We start from the raw sequence: 21053 nt of genomic DNA on the forward strand, positions 1-21053 counted from the left end.
TCTTGCTGAGCTCTGCATAGTTCAGCAGGCCCGGGAGCTGGAGTTGTTCCAAATTTCCCTCTCATGGACATATGGGGTAACATAAAGCTTTATATCTGATGAGAAACTACACAAACAGGAGGTGACAAACTCCTAGGTGACATACTTGAAGTCTTGTGGCCTCCAAGAGCTGATACCTCCAAAAGCTGAGAATGAATGCAGTCAAGAAACTCAAGAAATTATAAATTCATTGATTTAGCTGGCTGGGAAGAGCTTTGTGAAACCTAACACTGTCTATCAGTGACAAAATTGCATGCATCTGTACTGGCATGCTCTCTGACTGAATGCCAGTTCTCCCTACAAACAGCATTCTACACAGGTAACTGAGTCTGTCGTACGCAAAAAGAATGAGAGAGGGAAAAAAGACTTAGAAAAATACATCTTAGAAGTTACTTATGTTTAATGCTTAAAAGTCTGAATGCACAAACAATAATCTACCATTATAGAAGTACTGGTGGTCAATACAATGCATTAGAACTATGTACAATGACACAGTTTAGTATCAAAATCTTTCTACAATGTAGAGTATTACGAAACTGTTAATGACATCAAACACTAAGCACTTAAGACACCATTTTTTGCTACCACATTTGGAACTTCAATGAACAGTCCATTTTAACTTGCAGCATCAATCCATTTCTAGTATGAAATTAAGTAATTTTCTACTTATACAATAAGATTTATCTACACGGGTCTTTTGATTTTGATCCATAGCAGCAAAGGCACTGTACATCAGCAGATCCACAGACTTAAAGATTTTTTTTTAAAGCATTCAAAAAAAAAAAGGTCACAGATCATAGTTTAACAGCAACAACAACAACATAAAAAGATAACACATTGTCTCTGGCACAATGGCTCAGTCTATGTCCGTTTTAGGGACATCCAATCAAGACTTGGATTGAACTGCTGGCAAACAAAGCAAGTCCTTTTCCCAAATGAGAATCCATTCCACTTTGTATGTCGGAATGAGTGCTCTTGTAAATCCTACCTCAGAGGTCATTGCTTTTGTAGTTTGTATATTGGTAGGCATCCATTCTTATTTCAGTGCAGTTTCCAAAGAACATATCAAATATTTTTCATAATCTCTTGTAATTGAAAAATTGCCCAAAGACACATATCCCCATTTTCAAGGAAACATTGCAAAAGTTTCCAGAAGTAACAAAGGTGATTCTTTGAGGCAACTTATTGTACTCTCTACAATATAACAAAGAGAGGTGTTCATATTAAAAAACCTAGCTTGACACCAAAATGCTTTATGTTCATCAACAGAAAAGCATTGAGAACAAATCTGTACACAAGATGCTATATTAACATTGCAAATATATAAATTAGCACATTCTTACTTAAAGTGAATTTAATTTAGATGTGAACTGAATTTGCCATTCATCACAGGCATGTAGATTACTGGCTACAGTTTGCGATTTCCTAAGTTTCCAAGACTGTCTAAAATAGTTAAGTTACAGCATCTTCCCACCAAATAATTATACTGTAATAACACTTAAGAGGTCTCATCCAAGAACAGGACTAAAAAATATAACAAAGTTTATTTTTTTTTTAAATAGAAACTACAAGTCTATTTAGTGTAACCTTCACTATCTCCTGAACATCCTTCTCCAAAATCCCCAATTTATCCACTAGCAAAAACACAAAGTATACAATGCACCTTTTAAACTAAAGCCGGGCCAGACAGCTTTATTTAGTCAGTTCATTGTTAGAAAGCCTTCTTTAAACAAAATAAATACATTACAGCTATAATACATAATTAAAGAGTCAAGTTCACTGTTAAGTACGCTTATTGAATCTTCCAAGTAGCTATCTGACAATTTGGTATCACAAGTTGTTAATGAGCGTTCACAAATCAACAGCAACTTAAGAGGGTAAAAATAAATTCCACAACTGTGATGAACATTTAAATTCTCAGTTTAGAAAAGGGAAAAAAAAAAAAAAAAAGAAAAAAAAAGAAAAAAAGGAAATAGAGCAAAGTGCTAGGAGAAGGAGTTCTGCCTGCATTTAGATTTGTCTCTAATAAATAACTTCATAGACTGTAGCTTTCTTGTCCCCAGAGCCAGTGACAATGTATTTGTCATCCACAGAGATATCACAGCTAAGCACAGATGAGGATTCTTTGGACTACAAGAAAAAGAGAAAAAGACAAAAAGAAAATTATGTATTTTCCATCTTTCCATCCAGAAGGGTTTGAAGATTAATCAGAAGAGCTTATTGAGAGGGAATACATAGAAAGCTCATTTAAATACCACCACTGTAGATTCAGACCTAAAGTGACAGGGTGGCAACTTCTGCTACAAGACTGTTACTCCAAACTTGTTTCACCTAAAGCTCTATGGCAACAAAAAAGGGCAGCAGAAAGTAAAGTGAATGTTTTATTCAATGCTATGGACCTAGAGATAATCTGTCAATCCATCAAAAACAAGCAGTCCCTTCTATACACTTTACAAGCAATAAGCACTTATTAATATTTTATATGTTAGCCTTTGCTTAAAAATAAAAGACATCTTTCTTCTTCCTTCCTTTTTTTTTTTTTTTTTTTTTTTTTTTTTTTTTTTAACTTAAACCTTATGGAGAAGCACTACAGAGCCCTACTACCTACAGGTATGAAACAATTCCAAAGAAGAAACTATATCTCATCTCAGTGTTTGCTCAACACGGAAGACAAAACTCTTGTACAAATGAATTTACATTATCAGGGAGGATGTAAATATAAAAAAGATACTGTGGTGTAATAAGAAGGTGAATGGAAGACAGGATATGACAGGATGCAGTAGCTTTGTCTTTCTCAGTTATTCTTTTTTTCAGATTACGTGTATATATTGTCACATTTTACTTGCTGTTTTATTGCATGTTTCCTATATATATGTCTACATTTTCTTTTCTTCCTGTCACTGCAAGAGCTAAATACTACCCAATCATGCTAAGTTCTTGCAAAGAAACCTCTGCTATGCTGCACAAGAAGTTTCTTTCTCTACCCCTCATTAAGAAAGCTGCACTAGGAATAATAGTTTTGAGTGAGATGGGCTCCTGAAAGGACAACTCAAGCTGCCTGTGGTAGGTCATTCCATAGCTGAATACTCTCCATTAAGAAAACCCAGATTTCTCTTGCCAAGGCAGACTGCTCTAACCTGAAAGGCAGAACCACAGCACGTTATCAGTACAGGTGAGACCTGACCATTTAACCCTGAACACCAGCTACCTTAATTGAAAAAAAAATCCCAGCATAGAAGTACCTGTAGGTGAAAGAAGAGAAGGACATGCCCCAAATCCTGATTTTCTGTAATGGCACTGAAGTGTTGTTAAAATTGGGCACAGAGGGACTAAAAACTGCAGATAGGTTAAGACTCCCAGTTACACTTCACAGGATCCTTCCATGAGGGCACAGTCTTCAGCTCGTGAGTCTGCCTGTCCAATCTACTGACTTTATGCATTCCATCCAGGAAAAATATGTGTTGGATACAACTTCCACTAGTTTAGTTATATTACCTTCAGTGACTGTTAACCTAACATAACTTGGGTGCTATATTACAGCAATATGGACAAGAAGGTGAGAAAGAAAGGTATTAAAAACAACTTCAAAATAAATGGTTAATTTATTGTAAGAGACAAATTACTAAAACATTAGAAAGGACAAATGCTCATGTCTATTTAATTACAGACAGTCTTAAGGAAACATAGCAATTAGCCAAGAATTTCTGTTATAAACTCCTTGAGCTAATAACAGACTGTGGGATGTGCAGCTCTACTGCACTGTAATGTGAAGTGGAAAACAGCTTTTAGGAGATTATTACCTGGAATATACTGGCTCCATAAGGTGTTCTCCAGGCATTAAGAAGATTATCTTTTCCAGTGCTTACAAACCATTTGCCTGCAACAGATTGTTTAAATGTTATTGTTGCCTTTTGTTTTCAAGGAAGGCACCCCAAGAAACACAGTAGTCATAAAAACAATGCATTCACACATTAATGAAAAACCTATCCAAAGAACAGTCATTTTCATCTGGTTACACTAAGGTGTTTGATGACAACATAAGGAGTTCTCATAAAAAAACAGCCATACAGATTTTTTTTTTTTATTTTAATACTTAAATTTAACATCTAATTTTTTAAATATCTCTACTTTCATCTAAGGGTGATCTTGAATGAATATCTCAGGAAGTAAGGAAGGAAAATACTGGCATGGAAATATTTGCTTACCACAGTGAGCAAATTTGAGTGACAGCACACAGCTCTCATGAAGATGCAGCTGATACTTGTCCGGCTTAGTAACATGCAGCACTTCAACATTACTGTTCTCCATTCCTACTGCCAACCATTCGCCGGTTGGACAATAGCCCAGTGAGAAGATCTGGAATGAGCACAGCACATGCTTCAGTTAGTAAGGAATGAGAACGAGATATTGAAAATCGACTTCTTGTGACACTGTTAACACTATGCGAAAACACACTTTGGTCTGCCACAATTTTAAAAACATGATAATCCAATTACTATAGTAATCAAGATAAATTAGTTCATGTAAACAAAGCTCAATTAAAACTGTAATAGCAAAGCACTGAATCAAGCTATAAAAGTTAATGTCCTAGCTTATCTGACAGCATTTTAAAATATTTTTGTAAAATATTTTTGAACAAGGATCTACAGAAATAGGAGCAGATTGCGTACAGGAACACTTTAATCTGGCAATTCTTTAATAAAAAGGATTCTCCACTGCTCTCATGGGAGAAGTACTAATCTGTCAAACAGTCATAATCCAGAAAGATGTTTAGCTGCCACATCAAAAAAAAAAAAAAGTGTGAGACTAAGTGAAAAATTCTTTGGAGTTCTCTATGTCTTTTTTTTTTTTTTAAATAAAGGGCTTGACAGATTTTTCTTAACATGCCAAAGCTTCTAAGATTGAACCTGTGATGTGAAGTCATGTTGCTGTAGCTGTCTCCCTTCTCTGAGGTCCCAGGATCTGACTGTATTGTCCAAGCCTCCTGTCCATAGTTTGGTGCCATCATTAGAAATGTCAATACAGCTGGCTCCATCTGTGTGACCCTGAAATTGCCTGAAAACATCAGAAGAAGGTTCACACATTCTTGCATTGGAACGAGTGAGTTCTGATCATGTACTCAACATACCTCCTTTTTCTTTTAGTCTCTGACACACAGCCATTGAAGACAACAGAAAAGTATACGCTAGTGGAAATCCAGGATTAATCTAAACTCCAGGATGAACATGTGAGTTTTGTGATGAATTGATGAAGCAATCCATCAGACCAGACAGCTCAAGAAGCATGCTTTATGAGTTAGGTATTTTGGGGATCTTTGTTGCTGTGTGACACCCACCATTTGACTGGAAATACCACATACCCCTGAAAGAATGTAGCACGATTGTCAAAATCCATTTGCTTTAAGAAGAATCTGCAGGACATCAACAAAATGGTTTTTTTGTTGGTGGTGTTGGTTTTTGTTGTTGTTGTTTGTTTAAAAAGCTGCCCAGTTGAGAATATTAGATGGTGAAAGTCTGCCTTTACATGCAATACTGAAAGAGTACATGTAATAGTGTGTACACAGTGCGGTGCACAGAGAAGATCTGTATGACTGGCTCTTAGCTAACTGTACATTAGTGTTGAAGAGCAACCCATATTCCTAAGAAGCTGAGGTGTGCAATGCAGTAATTTACACACATTTGTGCCTGAAACATTTGCTGAAGCATTGATGAAAGAGATGGGAGTGTGAGCACAGAGTATGACACGGGAAGAAAGAAATCCATCTGTTCAAAGAACCTACAGCAGTGTCAACACCAGCTGATCTTAGGCAATTATAGTTATGGTGCTGTTTGGTAGGCCTGAATTTATGAAACTCGCAAAACTTACAAAATACTATATAGACTTCTGTTGAAGTACTACCATAGTTATTGCCTAGCAATGAAATACCAGGAGCAGCTACTCTGATACCATGAAAAAAAGAGTGTATTTATGCAGAAGAGCATGTAAGGCTATGTCTAATTAATTCTTCACAACCCGATGATCTGGTTCTGTCGACCTACCTTACCAAAGTCTGGTTATGCAGATCCCACACTGCAATGTTCCCATCGCTACAGCAGGAGAAGCAGACCTTGGAATCAGGGCTGATCGCTAGGGCATAGCAAGCTGGAGCAGAAGATGTCAGCTCTGCTTTAATGCGTGGAGTTGGAGCTGCCAGGTCCCAAATGGATAACGTGCTGGCTTCCCCACCAACAATCAGGGTGCGGCCGTCAGGGAGCAATCTGCAGGAACGGATGTAGTTATCTCTGTTCTGTGGAGACAGAAGCCATCAAGAGATTACTCATGAGGAAAGGAAAACAGCATTAACATGAGAGCAGAAATCCATAAAAGTATTGTATTCCCTCCTGGTTTTAATGAGCCATTTATACTTATGACAATGATAAAGTATATTAATGCCAGAAAATTACATGACATTAGGGAAGTACTTAAACTTGATCTACAAAATTCAGTAGTGAGAGATATTTAATCTTAATTAGCATCAGAATGCAAAGACCTGAACCCAACCCCAAACAATTCAAGATAGCTGTATTCGACAGCTTGTGTAAAAAGTTACATTTTCATACGCTGTTTATTTCAGCACATTAACCTCTCGGCATGGGGGAGTACCAAATTCACTGCACACCCCCCCGCTCTGCTCCAGTGAGACTTGCTGCCACCATCTCGGAGTTGTCAGAGAAAAATATTTGGGCAATTTTCTTCATTTGTGTAGCAATTTGTGTAGCAATTCATTATATGTCTAGATGTGCTGCACAGTTCTCGTTTTACTGCCTCTGTAACAAGAAGCAACATCTTACCAAGAACTGGTAAATGACACGAGAAAAGCTGCTAACAATGGTTCATCTTGTTAGCACATTCAAATAATTTGTGAATAACACTCAGGGATATTTTTAATTGTCACATTAAGACAGGGCGATGCATTCACACACATACACAGACACAAAATACGTGACAATCTTCAAATATTCTCTGAGAATACAGCTGCAAGACAGCAATTTATAGCATTATAGGATATCAAGCTTTAACATTACCAACAAACGTCAAAGTTTATAAACAATATCGGGTGTGCTGTCTTTGATCTTTCCCCCTGTGAATACAATTTTAGGACATTAAAAATGTTTTGATTCACTGGGGGCGAAAAAGACACAAGTACTACAAGGAATATACTTTAAACTCCATTCTAAAAGAAACAACAAAATTACAAATGAAATACCAAGCTCTGATACCAATGACAACACCCAAATAGCCACTGTCTTTTGTACCTTACCAGTAGCATCTCAACCTTAACACAAACTGCCATTTTCTTCCACTGTCACATGCCACCGTTCACCTACCAGGCAGTCCAGCTGAGAAACAGGGCTCTTGTTCCCAGGGTGGCTGATGTCCCAGACTTTAACGCAGCCCTTGCCACCCGTGTACACGTGTCTTGTGGGGTTGCTGATGGTAACTGCACACACAACTTCCCCGTGATTCAGAGTGTTGATCTGGCGGGCATGGCGAGGGATTCCTGGACCGATGAGAGCATCAGGAGGAAAAGGAACAGGCTGCATCTGACCATCTGCACTTACATGAAATGAGTAGGCTCTAAGGGGGAAAAAAAAAAAAAAAAAGATAGGGGTAAGATTGAAGAAGTTTTTCTTCAAGCCTGTTTAAGAAAACAGATTTATAGACGTGTTTCCAATGCAGGCATTCATCAGATTGTTTGCTTAGTTCCTCTTGCGATTTTTTCAGTGATGTAAAGAAGAAATCCTTTAGATATTTATTTACAGTATGGATCTCAAAACATACACTTTTAATGGGGCAAGCCAAGGACCATCTACCAATCAAATGAGCTTTCACAACTCATGCAATGACAGTTTCTGGCAACGCGTGGGGAGGCCACTGCCTGCAGAGAAGTGAAGGAAGGACAGGTCAAGGCCTACTGGCAGACAGAAATAGCTAGCCTGTTGCTGCAGAGCACTGGGGCTAGCTGACTGCCAGCGGACATTTGGTTGTTCCCTTACTGACTCCAACATGTGGACTTCAGCTGGACTGCTGCCGAGCTGTGCCGAACACACCACGGATCTCACGCAGCTCAAGTGAAATTGCCAAGCACTATGTGTAAGGGTGCAGTGAAACCACCACCACACCAAGGAGTTAAGCCCTCAGGCATGCTTGCTGACATCTGACATGACAGACCAGCAAAAATACATTGGGATGTTCTTCCTTCTTTTGAGCTTACTTTCTTTTTCCCTTTTTATTTATTTTATTTTTTTGTGGAACTGACACAACAACTACAAATCCCAATTTCTCTTGCCAGAATCAGGACTCTCACTGAGAAAGAATGTGTTGTGTGACTGCCAGCTATGCCACCTGTGAATAACCTATCAACAGCTTCATCTCAAAATATTTTCCAAGGAGAACAGTTAGGTTGTGAAACTGTCTTGTTCTTAGATGCTCCCTGACACATCACATCTATTACAAGAGCACAAACTTAAGAGGATTCACCTAAACACACCAAGTATGCTTAACAGAAAGCTTTAATTTCCTTAGACCTAAAACGTCACAGAAATACAGATGAAAAAAAAAAAATTGTCACAATGGTGAGAATGAGAAGAGCTCACAAAAAAAAAATTATGATACTACTTAGAAAGCTCATTTCCTTAATTGTTGCTTGAAAGTCGTTGAAGAAGGCAGGCTTCAGAATTCAACTACTGAATTTGTTATTTAAGATTCATAGTGCATTAACATCTGAACAATAATTTTCAGCAGGATAAATTGCAACTGCATTTTCACCTTTCTGCCCAATTCCCAGAGCTTTACATACTCTTCTCATCCTGCCCTCTGTTTCTTGTTCTGGCAGGTCTGAGTGACAGATCATATCATCATTCTCCATTTTTTGACATTAAACACATTCAGGAAAGGGTAGGACAGATTTCTGTGGTTGTCAGAAGCAGCAAACTGCCAATATAAGTAGAATCTTGGGTTCAATTATCACCACAGAAATCTGAAATATCTTCCCCATTATCTCCTTAATTCCTGTTTGCTGCAGTAAGGTACTGAAAAAAGAAGCTAAAATCTCTAACAAAACAAGTGGAACTTCATTATCATCTTTTCTGATTTCTGCCTAAAGTTTCAGTCACTCTGTAGAGTCACAATGAACACTTTGTATATTATTTTCATCAGTCAAAGAGATTTTTGCCAGGCTTATGAAGTACGTAGGGAACAAATTTGAACAACTGCAGAAATAAAGCCTAGTTCTGGAGCGATCAGTGACTACAGTATTCTCATTCTAACCATTATTCCCACCAGCATATGTGATTAAACTGTTGCTTTGTTGTGTAACACTGAAAACTCACACTGCATGTTGCTTATTTGAAGTACTCTAATAACCCACAAAATATCTGACACTACAAACACCCAGTGAGCACTTTTTTCTTCTGTCCAGATTAGCTATCTTTTCTATTTATATATTGTACTATCCTCAGTTCTCTGAGGTATGTCCAAAGTGGAAAGAGAATTATTAGTAGCCAGACCCCTCATGAGCCACACGCTACCAGCTGCATTTCAACTAATACTCAACAGTGCAGAGTTACACAACTTTTGCGTTAAGGGCCAAGAAAGAGTAAATGAGAAAGCAACAATCCCAAATGGTAGCTTTGAAAAATAATGTACCTAACAACGAATTAAAAAGAATGCAATCATGCTAAAGGAATCACAGATTTCAAAGGTTTCAGAACCAAAGGCTGACAAATATTGAAATGCAACTGTCATTTCAAACTGTCATCAATATGCCAATGACATTCAAAATCCTTTGAGATGTAACAGAACTTGAACTGGTTTGAACAGTTTGCTACATGAGCAGGAAGGTCTGCACAGTTCACATTTCCCAGAGCACAGCAAACAAACCCTAGCAGAGCTGGTCACCTTTCTTGGATCCGGCTCCACCAAGGATGAACCTGAACAGTGCAAACATCTGAACGTTACATCAGGAAATTTCTAAGTGCCCACCGTATGTGTAGAATGAAAGTCTGCACCCTGCAGAATTTGTAATGCAAAGAGCTGAGCTGGTGGCTGCTGCACACTGCTTCCAAACCCACCTTACGCAACAGCCTATCAGAGAAGATCAACTGGCAGAAAGTCAACCGAGGCGAACAGCAGTGTGTGCAGTCTGAGAGTTGGATATAGTTTATGATTCCTGTGATATGTTTGTACAAGAGGAGTTACAGGCACTAGGACTGATCACTTCTCCCATGATAGGTTACTAATCCTGCACGTCCACAAGCTCAGTGGGAGGTAAATATGCATTCACTCACATGCAGGTGCGTGACTATCTCCCATCCACTCCCCCACAAACATGTTCATACGCGAGACAGAGAGAGGAGGAATGGCACAAACCACATCCCCTGCCCTTCCACCTCTGCAGTATTAGCCAGCCACAATTTCCCATGAGTGTCACATAGGAACTGGAGGACCGTCACATAAAATCTGAATCAATATCGTTTGCATTGCTGTTTCATTTTTTCCCCTCTCTAACTCAAGAGGGATGTGAGCACAGAGTTCTTCATATCTGTGTAATTCTTTTTCTGAGGCTCACAACAAGAGATGCCTGGTAGAGCAGGTCACCTTTTACAGTCAGTTCCATCAAGGATGAATTTGAACATTACGATACAATAATTCCTTCCAGTATTTTCAATCAAATAAAACATCTCAGTGTTCCTTTCTCTGCACACTGCTGTCTATAGCAGCTGGTAAGTTTGCAAGTAATTGCAAGGCTTTTGTGAACAAAGAAATCATTTTTTAAACTGAGAAGCAGAGTACAGTGGAGAAGGAAAGCTGAGATCCCATTCCATTTTGCATTTCTATATCAGACTAACCAGTCAGACTCAGCATGTAGTACCTCGAAGCTCAGCTCCTTTTCCCATTTATTTCTGTCTCCTCTATACCACCCAATACTTGCCCGCTGCTGTTAGTTCTTGAAACAAATTTACACATGCAACTTTAAGATTAAACAGAGTTTCTCCTTCCTTTGTCAAACAGCTGTATTTATTTCTATTCACACAATAATTTTCAGTAGCTAAGGGGAATTCCAACCAGCAAGGGAACATAACTTCAGCAGATGAATAATTTGTGATGTTGAATGTCTGATACTCACGGTTTTCCTCCTGGGATGCCTGTGAGATTGGGAGGGATGCCTGGGACTCGCATGTGATGATGTGGATCAAAACCAACCTATAGGTTTCCCAAGCAAAACAAAAAGGTATATTAAAGATGGAGATAGGCAAGAGAAGACTGTTTAATTCACTTTCTCCATAGCATACTTCCCAAATTACAAAGAGACTGAACTAGATATAACCCCACAGGTCTTACTTTGATACGAAATTTGATATGAATTACTTTCAACACCAACTGCACTAGCAGCAAACACTTACCACTGGAGATCTCCCATAAGCTGCTGCCGCTGCAGCTGCTGCAGCTGCTGCACTCATCTGAGGGGAAATATTGTGCAGACCAGCGTAGGCAGCTCCAGGGCTGGTCAGCTCCCCATTCATTCCAGCATGCGGAACGATGCCAAACGGAGTTGGATAGGGACATGGCACTGCCATAGGTGTCCTTAAACCTGAAGCTATTGAAGGAAAAAAAGAGAGAAATCACACAGCCACCCCAGACCCATTAAATGAAATGTGAGTTTCCTAAACCACTAAACTGTATTTATATATATATATATACACACATATAATATTATACATATATAAAAACAAGCATATATACATATATACATATGTAAAACATATATATGTAAGTTTTAAAGTGCTGAAGAACCAGTTCAGCATCCAATTTAAGCAGTCATAACATACTGACTTTGCCACTGTACGTGGAAAGGAAATGAATGGCAGCAGTTTCACATTGCTGAGACAGACTGGCACTCACCTAGTGGGTCCACACCCGGGGGCTTGCCTGGCACAGGCCTCAGTCCGGGAGTGGAGTTGCTGCCTGGAGTTGGCGCATCAGTCCGTGGAGTTGGGGTATTTGATTTAGATACAGGAGTGGTAGATTTCTCATTCTAATTACCAAAAAAGAAAAGGAAAAACAGTTTGTTCTTTATGTTAGCTTTTTGAGTACTGGCTGAAAAAAGAGTGGAAGACAACAAGAACATGCACGATCAATGAAATCTAGCTTTTGGGTTCGGGCTTCAAAAGTCACTGGCAATGAAGAGAAGCTACAGAGACAATGAAGAAGACAGAATGGCTTTGCAAATTAACTATAGCCTTCACAGCTTTCCTTGCCTGGGGCATCCATGTGATTCAGAATGAGGTCAATGACTGAAGATCATTGCCATCTGGCAATTATATTGGCAGCACGTGATCTACGGTGGTGGTCTCAGTCTGCTTGTGGTGGACATGCTCATGTTATGAGCTTCCGTGAGGGTCCACCTCCCAGCAGACAAGAAGAGCAGAAAAAACATACAACTGACCAACAACTCACACCCAGATCTGGGGCTGGTAACATAGCATGGAGACAGTGATGAGTATTAAGTCAGGAACTGTGCAGTGCTGCTCTTGTGACAAGCTTGTTCATCAGACTCCCAAGCCTGAACATGTCATTCCATCACCTTTCCTGAGCACTACTTTCACTTTAAGCTTTTTTATTTATTTTATTTCTTTAAATAATCATGTACCCTGACCTGTGAAGAACGGAGATGGGAGTTACTGTGCAGCTCAGAAATGTGATTAAATGTGGTCACAAACAGGAAAGGAAAGAACACCCCCAACTTGCTGGCAGCTCTTTTTTTGCCTTGTGATTTGTGATGCAAGTCAAGGAAGGCTCTTGTAAATGACAGATTACTTTTTAGATAGAAAATAAAAATTATTGTTGTTGTATATGGCCTGGTAATTCAAACAAAGCTAACAACCAAATCACATCCAAGCAGGAACTGAATTTGCTATAAACCACAGTGCACGAAAACAGCTCAAGGAACCCCTGTGTACTCTTATTTATTCTTAGAATGACAGTTTTTCATATGGGGGAGGAGAAAAACATCTCTCAGCACAGCACATCTATCATCTACCCACACCACCAATGAAAATAACCTCTTCCTATACCACAAAAAAGGCCGTGGACTTTCTGCTTACTGTTTTATAGAATTTACTTAAAAATTTTTTTTTGAAATTAATGTTTCATGATGATTTACTGATAGTTGTGGAAATCCAAACGGTTTCTAGATAGAAAGCTGGTAAGCATCTGTTTCAGCTTATTATCATAGGTTTTGGAGACTTCAGAAGCACTTACAAGGCTAAGTTCTTTGGATTTGGAGGAAGGAGTACTGCTGGAGGATGCAATTGACGCCGGACTAATTGGTGCATCTTTCTTCAGCAGTCGAGTCTTGTCCAAGCCATTCTCTCGTGGAGAGTGTGCTGGGCTCCCCCGGGGAGAGGAAGGATCCTAAACATCAGCAATGTGGATTAGCATAAAAACTTCATACTACCCACTAGTGCTTGTCTTGAGCAATTCACACTTTGGAGTGAAGTTCTGTCATAAAGTGTGACATCTTCCTTCAGTCCTTAAGCAATTTAGTTGGCAAAAATGTAAAGTCAATATCAATAATGAAATATTTTTAAAGCCTTAAAATTTGTTGCCATTAAACATGAAAAACTGTTTAAAATCTATGGATACTGAAAAATATTTCAAACCTATGGATATTGAAATAGGCAAATAAATCTATTTTGTTCAGTTGACAGACTGGAAAGGTTTAAGGCACTTGGCAGACCTGATAAAGTTTGCAAAAGAAGTCAGGGCCAGAGTGAGAGAAAACACAGATACCATTACAAGCTGCATCCTATCTGCTGGGCTGGGCTGGCTTCAAAAATCTCAAGTAGACATTTGGTGTGAACAAGAAACAAAAAGGTCCTTTGTAGAAATAAGTATTACAGATTTGATTTGCATTCTAAAGAAAGACCTGACTGGACTTCCTTACACATTTCATGCCCTCTTATGAAGGCAAAGGCTGTAATCTTATTCATACCCAATACACCCAGAAATCGTTGAAGACATGACCAACCCCACCACTGCTAGTGTAAGGTATAAAAAATACAATTCTGCATACCTCATTGGAAACGTCAACTACCAAGTTATCATCACTCTTTTCACCATCACTGTCCTGCAATGACAGATCACAGTGTGTAAAAATATATATTCAATATCCTGAAGTTTCTTAAGTACAAAGAAAAAAATAAGCCAATGAAATGCAAAGCTGCTCACAACTATGTAATATTTCCTTTACTTTAATCAAGCTTTATGTAGTAAAAAAAATGCTGTAATATTTAGGTGCTTCTCCTTAACAGGTTCTCACAGCTACAGCATTCTTCCCAGTTTTCAGAACAGTGAATGAGGCCCGAGGATGAAAATCTTCACTCAGAGTTGCACTGTACTTTGGAGCCAAACTATATTCCAGATTTATCAAGTTCCAGCCTAACTAATGCTCCATCCTCGTCCCCTGCCTTCGAAGTGCTCTGTATCTGTATTATCAAAAATACTATTAATCATACACACCCAAACCTTCTACCTATCACAGATGCACACAGTAAGAACACAGTAAAAACCTGACCATCAATTTTAAAATTAGTTATGCAGTAGGAAATTGGTGAAATTACTGAGGAACACTTAAGTTTAACAGTGCACAACATAAATGTTTTACTCACATAACGAGCTGCTATTTCCTTCTCTTCTGTTTTCTGTTTTTTACTCTCTGAAGAGTAATCTGTCGAATTTCTGTGCTTTTCCGCTGTTCTGAAACTGGCTGAGGGAGATACAGAAGAGCTCTGCAGTTAGGAAAGAGATGGAGAAAACACATCAGATGCTCATTCCAAACAGGGGTTTATTTGTCACATTCCCTCAATACAACTTAAGCCAATGAGGTGATTTAGAGCTGCTCTTATGGACAGTACTTTGGGTTTTAATCACTGATAGCTACCCAGCAAGTTTCTTGTGTTAAAAGTGCACTGCGTTGCAAGAGATACATATAAAGGAGAACAATTTACATCACTGAATAGTTGATATCTGTGGTGTCAACAGGATGAATGTAGAGCTACTTTGGACCATTTTAAGAATACTGTACATTGGCCTGGTCTTGCCTTGTTTCCTGTACAAATATGCAGGGTTAAATCAATACTGACCTCCAAGAAGAGGGGTGTGTATGCATGCATGCAGGAATCAAAACAAAAAGAACAAAAATCAAAACAAGAAAAAAGATGACTCAAGGTAAGTCAGACCTCAGCAAACATTTGAATGAAGATTTCTAGCAAAGAACGAAGCAATCTTCTGAATGAACAATCTTGCAACTGGAAAGAATAGGGGAAAACTCCTAAACTGATTTTAATCCGTCTCCTTTTACAACTACCAGGTGTGCCTGCAGTAGACAGGAACACAACACAGTGTCTCAGGGAGTCTTGTCATTCTGCGGCCCTCACTTAGCAATGATGGTTGCAAGGCATATTTATGGGACAGGAGAGAAAGGAAGGTAATTTGTACTTTATGCACTGTCATCCAGCAATTCTGCTCTACTCCTTTAAACAGGAAAGGTGACATTTATCAAGTCCTACCATATTTCCAGAGCTTGGTAGAACCTGTATCTTGGTATACAAACAAGGAAGTAATGAAAGATGCAAAGTTCCCTCTGGGATTGATTTTAGCAGCAGCAGCAGCTTTTGGCCCTAGTTCAAGAAAGCATTTAACCGTACGCTAAATTTTATCTCACACTGAAGTCAATGGTTGAACGTACATAAGTAAGGATGTGTTCAGGCACTTTGCAGAATTGGAACTGACAGGAATGAAGATGAAAGTAATCCTCAGTCGAAACCCTGCTGACTGTTTCCATCTCTCTATCCTCCTTATATAAAGGATTCAGTGGAACAACAACTAATGAAGTCCTTACTACTGGATTTTAGACACTCCTGTTCATCCAGAAACACTCGTCTGGGGGTTCTTCTTCCACATGCTATGACCAGTTGTTGTTCCTCATAAAACTGTAGGATATAGCACTCTGGTTTTGGGGTTCTAAAGGAACAACTCCCTAGGTTTATTTTAATCACCGCCACCAGGAACACAAAAACAAGAATTAGCATTTACATTGTGCAACTTCTGTTCCATTGCTGTTACTGCATTTCTTCTTTTCCTTAACTTATTACACCACAAACTTCTGGTAAGAATGAAAAACACTTAACCATGGAAGCGGAGCTGCGATCATTGCCCAAGTCACGTAACAGAACATTTCTCCTTGCTGGGACACTCAGATCTCTACTTCTCTAAAATTTCCAGTTCTTGTCAACAGTAGCTCAGATTAATGAGTGTAGAATTTGGAAAACAAAACAAAACAATTTTTGGTTGGTGATCGCTATTTACCTTTTAAGTACACTGAGTGGAAATTAAAATTTTAAAACAAAGACGGTGCTGAGCACAGCCTGTGCCTTTCTCATTTCCCTCCCTTCTTCCTTCCTGACAGTATACAATAGGTAGACAAGGATTTCCTATCCTGAGCAAGTACATCTTAAAATGAGTTCACTGATCTAGCTTTAAAGTAGATCATTAATCAACTATTATACTGCAAATGACACAAATTCAAAATGTTATTGTTTGCTCTGAAAAGACAATGTACGTTAAGGCATTTGGAGGCAGTAGTGACAGTAGCCACAGAAACCCTTATAATAAAGGCCAAGTAGAAATACAGTATTAAATGAACTGATGGCTTGAAAGAATGTATTTGTTTACTGCAATGATATAGCATAGTCTTTTGCAAAAGATTTTAATAGCATACTTCTATTACATTTATATTCATTTACAGTTTGGGAGGCAGTAGCTTGTAATGTGAATTCAATTCATTATTTCTCAACTTCACCCTACAGAAAGCAAATTACTTTAAAACGAAGAAAAATAATCACCAGTAAACTACAAATTAGAGTGGTGTCTAAAGAATTAAAGCAAACTACTGCACTTATTTAAATAGAAATATTTATTTTCATAAATTTGAAACCATATAGTTTCATTTTTCACAATCTAGTTAGCTATGTGCTATACATACCATTTTAATCTTTGATTTCACTGCTTAATAAAGTAATAAATTAAAGCTCCCTACTAGAATGATAAAGTAGTTAATTATTACTAGCACATAAAGGATGAGCACCACATTGGGCACTGGGGCAATGGATAGTGCTTAATGGTTTTATTGCTTCAAAGATGGATCGGACTTGATACTGATATTAAAAGATGGTATCCCACCTGACATTAGTAGAAAAAATGGAGACAACTAACTTAATGATAGCTGGTGGGAAGAGTGGGCAAATTAGTGGAGTGAAGAAAGCAGGAAGAATCTAATTTCCCAAACTGAAATTTGGCCACTGAACTTGGATTAACATTATTTTACCTAAGGAGTCAATTACTACAGAACAAATTAAACACTCTCACTTAAAACTATTTCACCCCATTTCTTGCATGGAGCCACAGTTACCCAACGAATCAATACTCCTGCAATAACAGCTTCTTTTCTGTTCAGTATTTAATGCATCTGCCACACAGAGATCTCTAACTTCATGGGATATCTAGTACCGGTACTGACAGATCTAAATTTCTCTCTGATTGATAATGATACGTCAAGTACTGCTCAGCCAAAAGGCTATGGTCTAGATCTTCACATGCACCTAACTCCCATTAACTTCAGTGTGTGAGGGACAACATTATTACCCATAACGAGTTCCTGCTAATTGTTTATCATCTTATCAACACCTGTAAGGATCTAGCTACAAATGAGAAATACCTAGACGTAACAATGTCTTCATGGTTTCCACCGATATCAAATTCCAGCATACAATCCTGTATACACACACATCCTGGTTCTCATGTGTGCAAGCCTACATATATATTCCTAGAGAGATTCTTACATATGCGAACTGTGCAAGGAAACCTCCATCAAAGCGCACCACTTAGCTGTCAGACTCTGCCCTGCTTCTCAATTAAAATATTGGTGTTCTTCTAACAGCTGCCTTTAAGAAACTGGAGTAGGATAGCTACTTAGAGAAATTAAGTGATTCAGCATTATACCTTGGCAGGCTGTAACTTAATGGGCCAGAGTCCTCATTTTAGTAACTATTAAAATTTATTGAGAAATAAAGACTTTTCGCACTGCTGTTTTCTTCAATAAAATGCATTAATCTACTAGAGAGAGAAGCATTTTCCTCCTAACCAACACAGAGTTTGCTCACATATAATAATTAGATCAAACATAGGAAACAATATTCTTTGGTAAAAGTGGGTTACATTTAGTTTCCATTTTAGCAAAATGTACCAGTTATTCATTTTCTGCTTAGGTAAGACATTTTTATTGATGTTAAATACATCACAAAATGCTGACAAAAAAAAAAAAACATTTGAACAGATACATTTATAGAAACGCTGAGCACATTGCCTTGTAGTTTGCTTAAGAAGTGAATCTATTTCTAGTGCTGGATCCACAGTATCTGTTGCACTAGACCATAAAGCATGACGCGTTATACTTCACTGTGTATTTTGGGCAGTGCTGAGCACAGTGCTAAACAAAAAGATCACCCATCATGAAGGCCATTTGGAGTTTCATAAAGCAGTCCATTTTCTCTCCAACGCTTGCAGGGTGCTGCTCCTGGTGGAGTATCGGTGCCACACAGGAACAAATTAAACGATCATAAAGAGGGCAATATAAGCCTCTTACAGAGCCGTAAAATTCTCACCGGTAACAAGGCAAACATCTGCGTGCTCACTGTCTCCTTGGGAAAATTAATACTTCAGACTGCTTGGAAAAAAAAAAAAATCACAGGAATCACAATCACCATTTTAACCCCAGCTTCCACTGGAAGTTCCTTGCATTAACACAGATGACTCACGCTGGAACACAGCAGAAAAAAATCAATATGGTCAGATTGTGCAGCCTTCCAACTGCTCTCAAATCCTGTAAGCCCCAACTCCCCATATGCTAGCTCCTGCAGATGAAGACCTGGCTTGAGCAGACTAAGTGATAATTAAATGGAATAAGTGTTAAAAGTAATGACTAGAGATGACAGGATGAAAAGCCCTCCCACATGATAAAGCTGGTAACTCTTTAAAGCATTCATGAATATGACCATTCCCCAGCGTACCCTTACCGCTATGCCAAAATGATGTATTTGGAGTGTAATAATTAAAACAATAATTCCCAACAAAGTGGGAATTATGAGATAATTGACCATCCTGAAGTATTAAGCAAACTGCAGTAAAAGCCAAGGATGCTCAACGCTAAGGTCAATTACAGCATAATTATCTGAATGACATTATTGCTGTTATAAAGTCTGTTGAAAGTATAAAAGAAACTATAAAAATGGATACAGCATGCATCACAGTCCAGGGATGACCAGACAGTAATGCTGCTTGGTTGGATGGTTGGCACCAACGTCGTACGTGGGCGTACAACTGCCACAGACTGCCTGCAGGCACTGCTCCAGGCCTGGGCAGGCACTGGCTGCTGCCCTGTCCCTCCAGCTTCCCCAGCACCCTGGGCTGCTGCACGGAAGCCACCTGAGACCCTCTGCCTCTTCCCTTCAGAAACCACCAGCAGACCACCTATCTGGGTTTGTCTCGCCTGCCCCTCTGAAACTGCTGGTGACCGTCCTGCCTCTGCTGCCTCTCATAGCAGCAGGCTTCAGACGATCTGTGTGAAAAGGGCTTTCTTTTTTCTGTTTCAGACTCAATCCTCCCACTCATTTTGTCATGTCCCCTAGATCTAGGGCTGCAGGAGTTGGTGAACATAGCCCGGCATTACCCACCGCCTTGCGGTTTTGCACATCATCCCTCAGCCTTCTCCTCCCCAGACTGAAGAGGTCCTACCTTCCTAGCCTCCCCTCATCAGGTGGGCTGCTCCATCCTGCTGGTTATTTCAGCTGCCTTTCCCTGTTCCTCCTCCGTTCTGTTTCCCTTGAGACATGGAACCAGGAACCACACACGGTGCCCTAGCACCAGCCACCAGACACAGAGCAGCAACACTTCTCCTTTAGGATAAGGCCTGCACCAGCCCAAGCCAAGGCAGGAATTGTCACCATGCTGCCATCCCTCAGGTCGTGGAAGAAAATCCCACCAGCTACCAGGTTTCCTACAAAGGCCTGCCCAAATCACATGCTGCCCCCCCGAGCTCAGGAGATGCATGTGTGGAAGAGGCAAACAGCTTCAAGGAGCCCTCTTGCCTCTTCCATGAAATGGTGAAGGAAGTTGCCCAGCCTTCACCTCCACTCCTCTTTTTAGAGGCAGGTGATGAAAACTGTCTGGAGCAGTCTGTCAAGGCCATGTCACACACCCATGGAGAAAAACTACAACTAAGCTCCCACGTATCAAACGTTCTTCATGGCTCCAACTATAAGGGAACACCCATCTGTTTAAAAAAAAGCATTTATTTACATACTTCTGTACGCACATGTACATTACTTCCATTAAACTGCGGGAGGTGGTATGAAATACCGTGGGCTGCTCTGTAGGTACCGTATGGTGTTGTTTGTACAGGGGCTGTGTTCCTAAGGTCACCCACACCTCCACTGCTAATACAGCTTTTTGCTCTTATTATCATTATTACTACATCCCAGAATCCATGCCAGCCTCACTGAATTTCTGCTATTTGCATTATTTTAACAACATCCTCCCTTCGCTGTCCTTATTTAGGCAACTGGGTTTTCCTTATCCCGTTACGTATACACAATAGTTATGATCACACGGATACAGCCCAGAATAGGCTTATCAAAAGAGGAGAGACCCAAGTATTGTTCCCCACATATATCACCAGTCACAGCGAACATTTTAGATATTTCCTGCTGCTCATTTCCAACTTGTTTCTCTACTTACCCAAACTAAAACCCAAAACCTAGTCTGCCACACCAAGATCAAGCTGTATTTTTTGTCTCATTCACTGCCTTTTCCCTGTATCTGCGTTTTCAGATACCAAAGTCTCAGTAATTGTTTGT

General features: G+C 39.3%; 1 protein-coding gene across 2 annotated transcripts in view; it reads right to left on the minus strand.

The window, feature by feature from the left end:
* Window positions 1-421: 421 nt before the first annotated feature.
* Window positions 422-21053, minus strand: part of LOC106045448 (TLE family member 4, transcriptional corepressor) — a 97521-nt gene continuing 76889 nt past the window's right edge. For both annotated transcript variants that reach the window (XM_066987729.1, XM_066987728.1), the window contains exons 9-20: window positions 14751-14870; window positions 14156-14209; window positions 13342-13494; window positions 11983-12115; window positions 11484-11677; window positions 11207-11283; window positions 7407-7656; window positions 6078-6325; window positions 4947-5094; window positions 4245-4395; window positions 3840-3916; window positions 422-2169 (exon numbers count right to left, since the gene is read on the minus strand). In XM_066987729.1, the coding sequence (XP_066843830.1) occupies window positions 2062-2169; window positions 3840-3916; window positions 4245-4395; window positions 4947-5094; window positions 6078-6325; window positions 7407-7656; window positions 11207-11283; window positions 11484-11677; window positions 11983-12115; window positions 13342-13494; window positions 14156-14209; window positions 14751-14870 (1713 nt within the window). In that variant the 3' untranslated portion in view covers window positions 422-2061. The remainder of the gene's footprint in view (window positions 2170-3839; window positions 3917-4244; window positions 4396-4946; window positions 5095-6077; window positions 6326-7406; window positions 7657-11206; window positions 11284-11483; window positions 11678-11982; window positions 12116-13341; window positions 13495-14155; window positions 14210-14750; window positions 14871-21053) is intronic.

This window comes from Anser cygnoides, chromosome Z, assembly GCF_040182565.1.
Source record: "Anser cygnoides isolate HZ-2024a breed goose chromosome Z, Taihu_goose_T2T_genome, whole genome shotgun sequence".
Classification (NCBI taxonomy): Eukaryota; Metazoa; Chordata; class Aves; order Anseriformes; family Anatidae; genus Anser; species Anser cygnoides.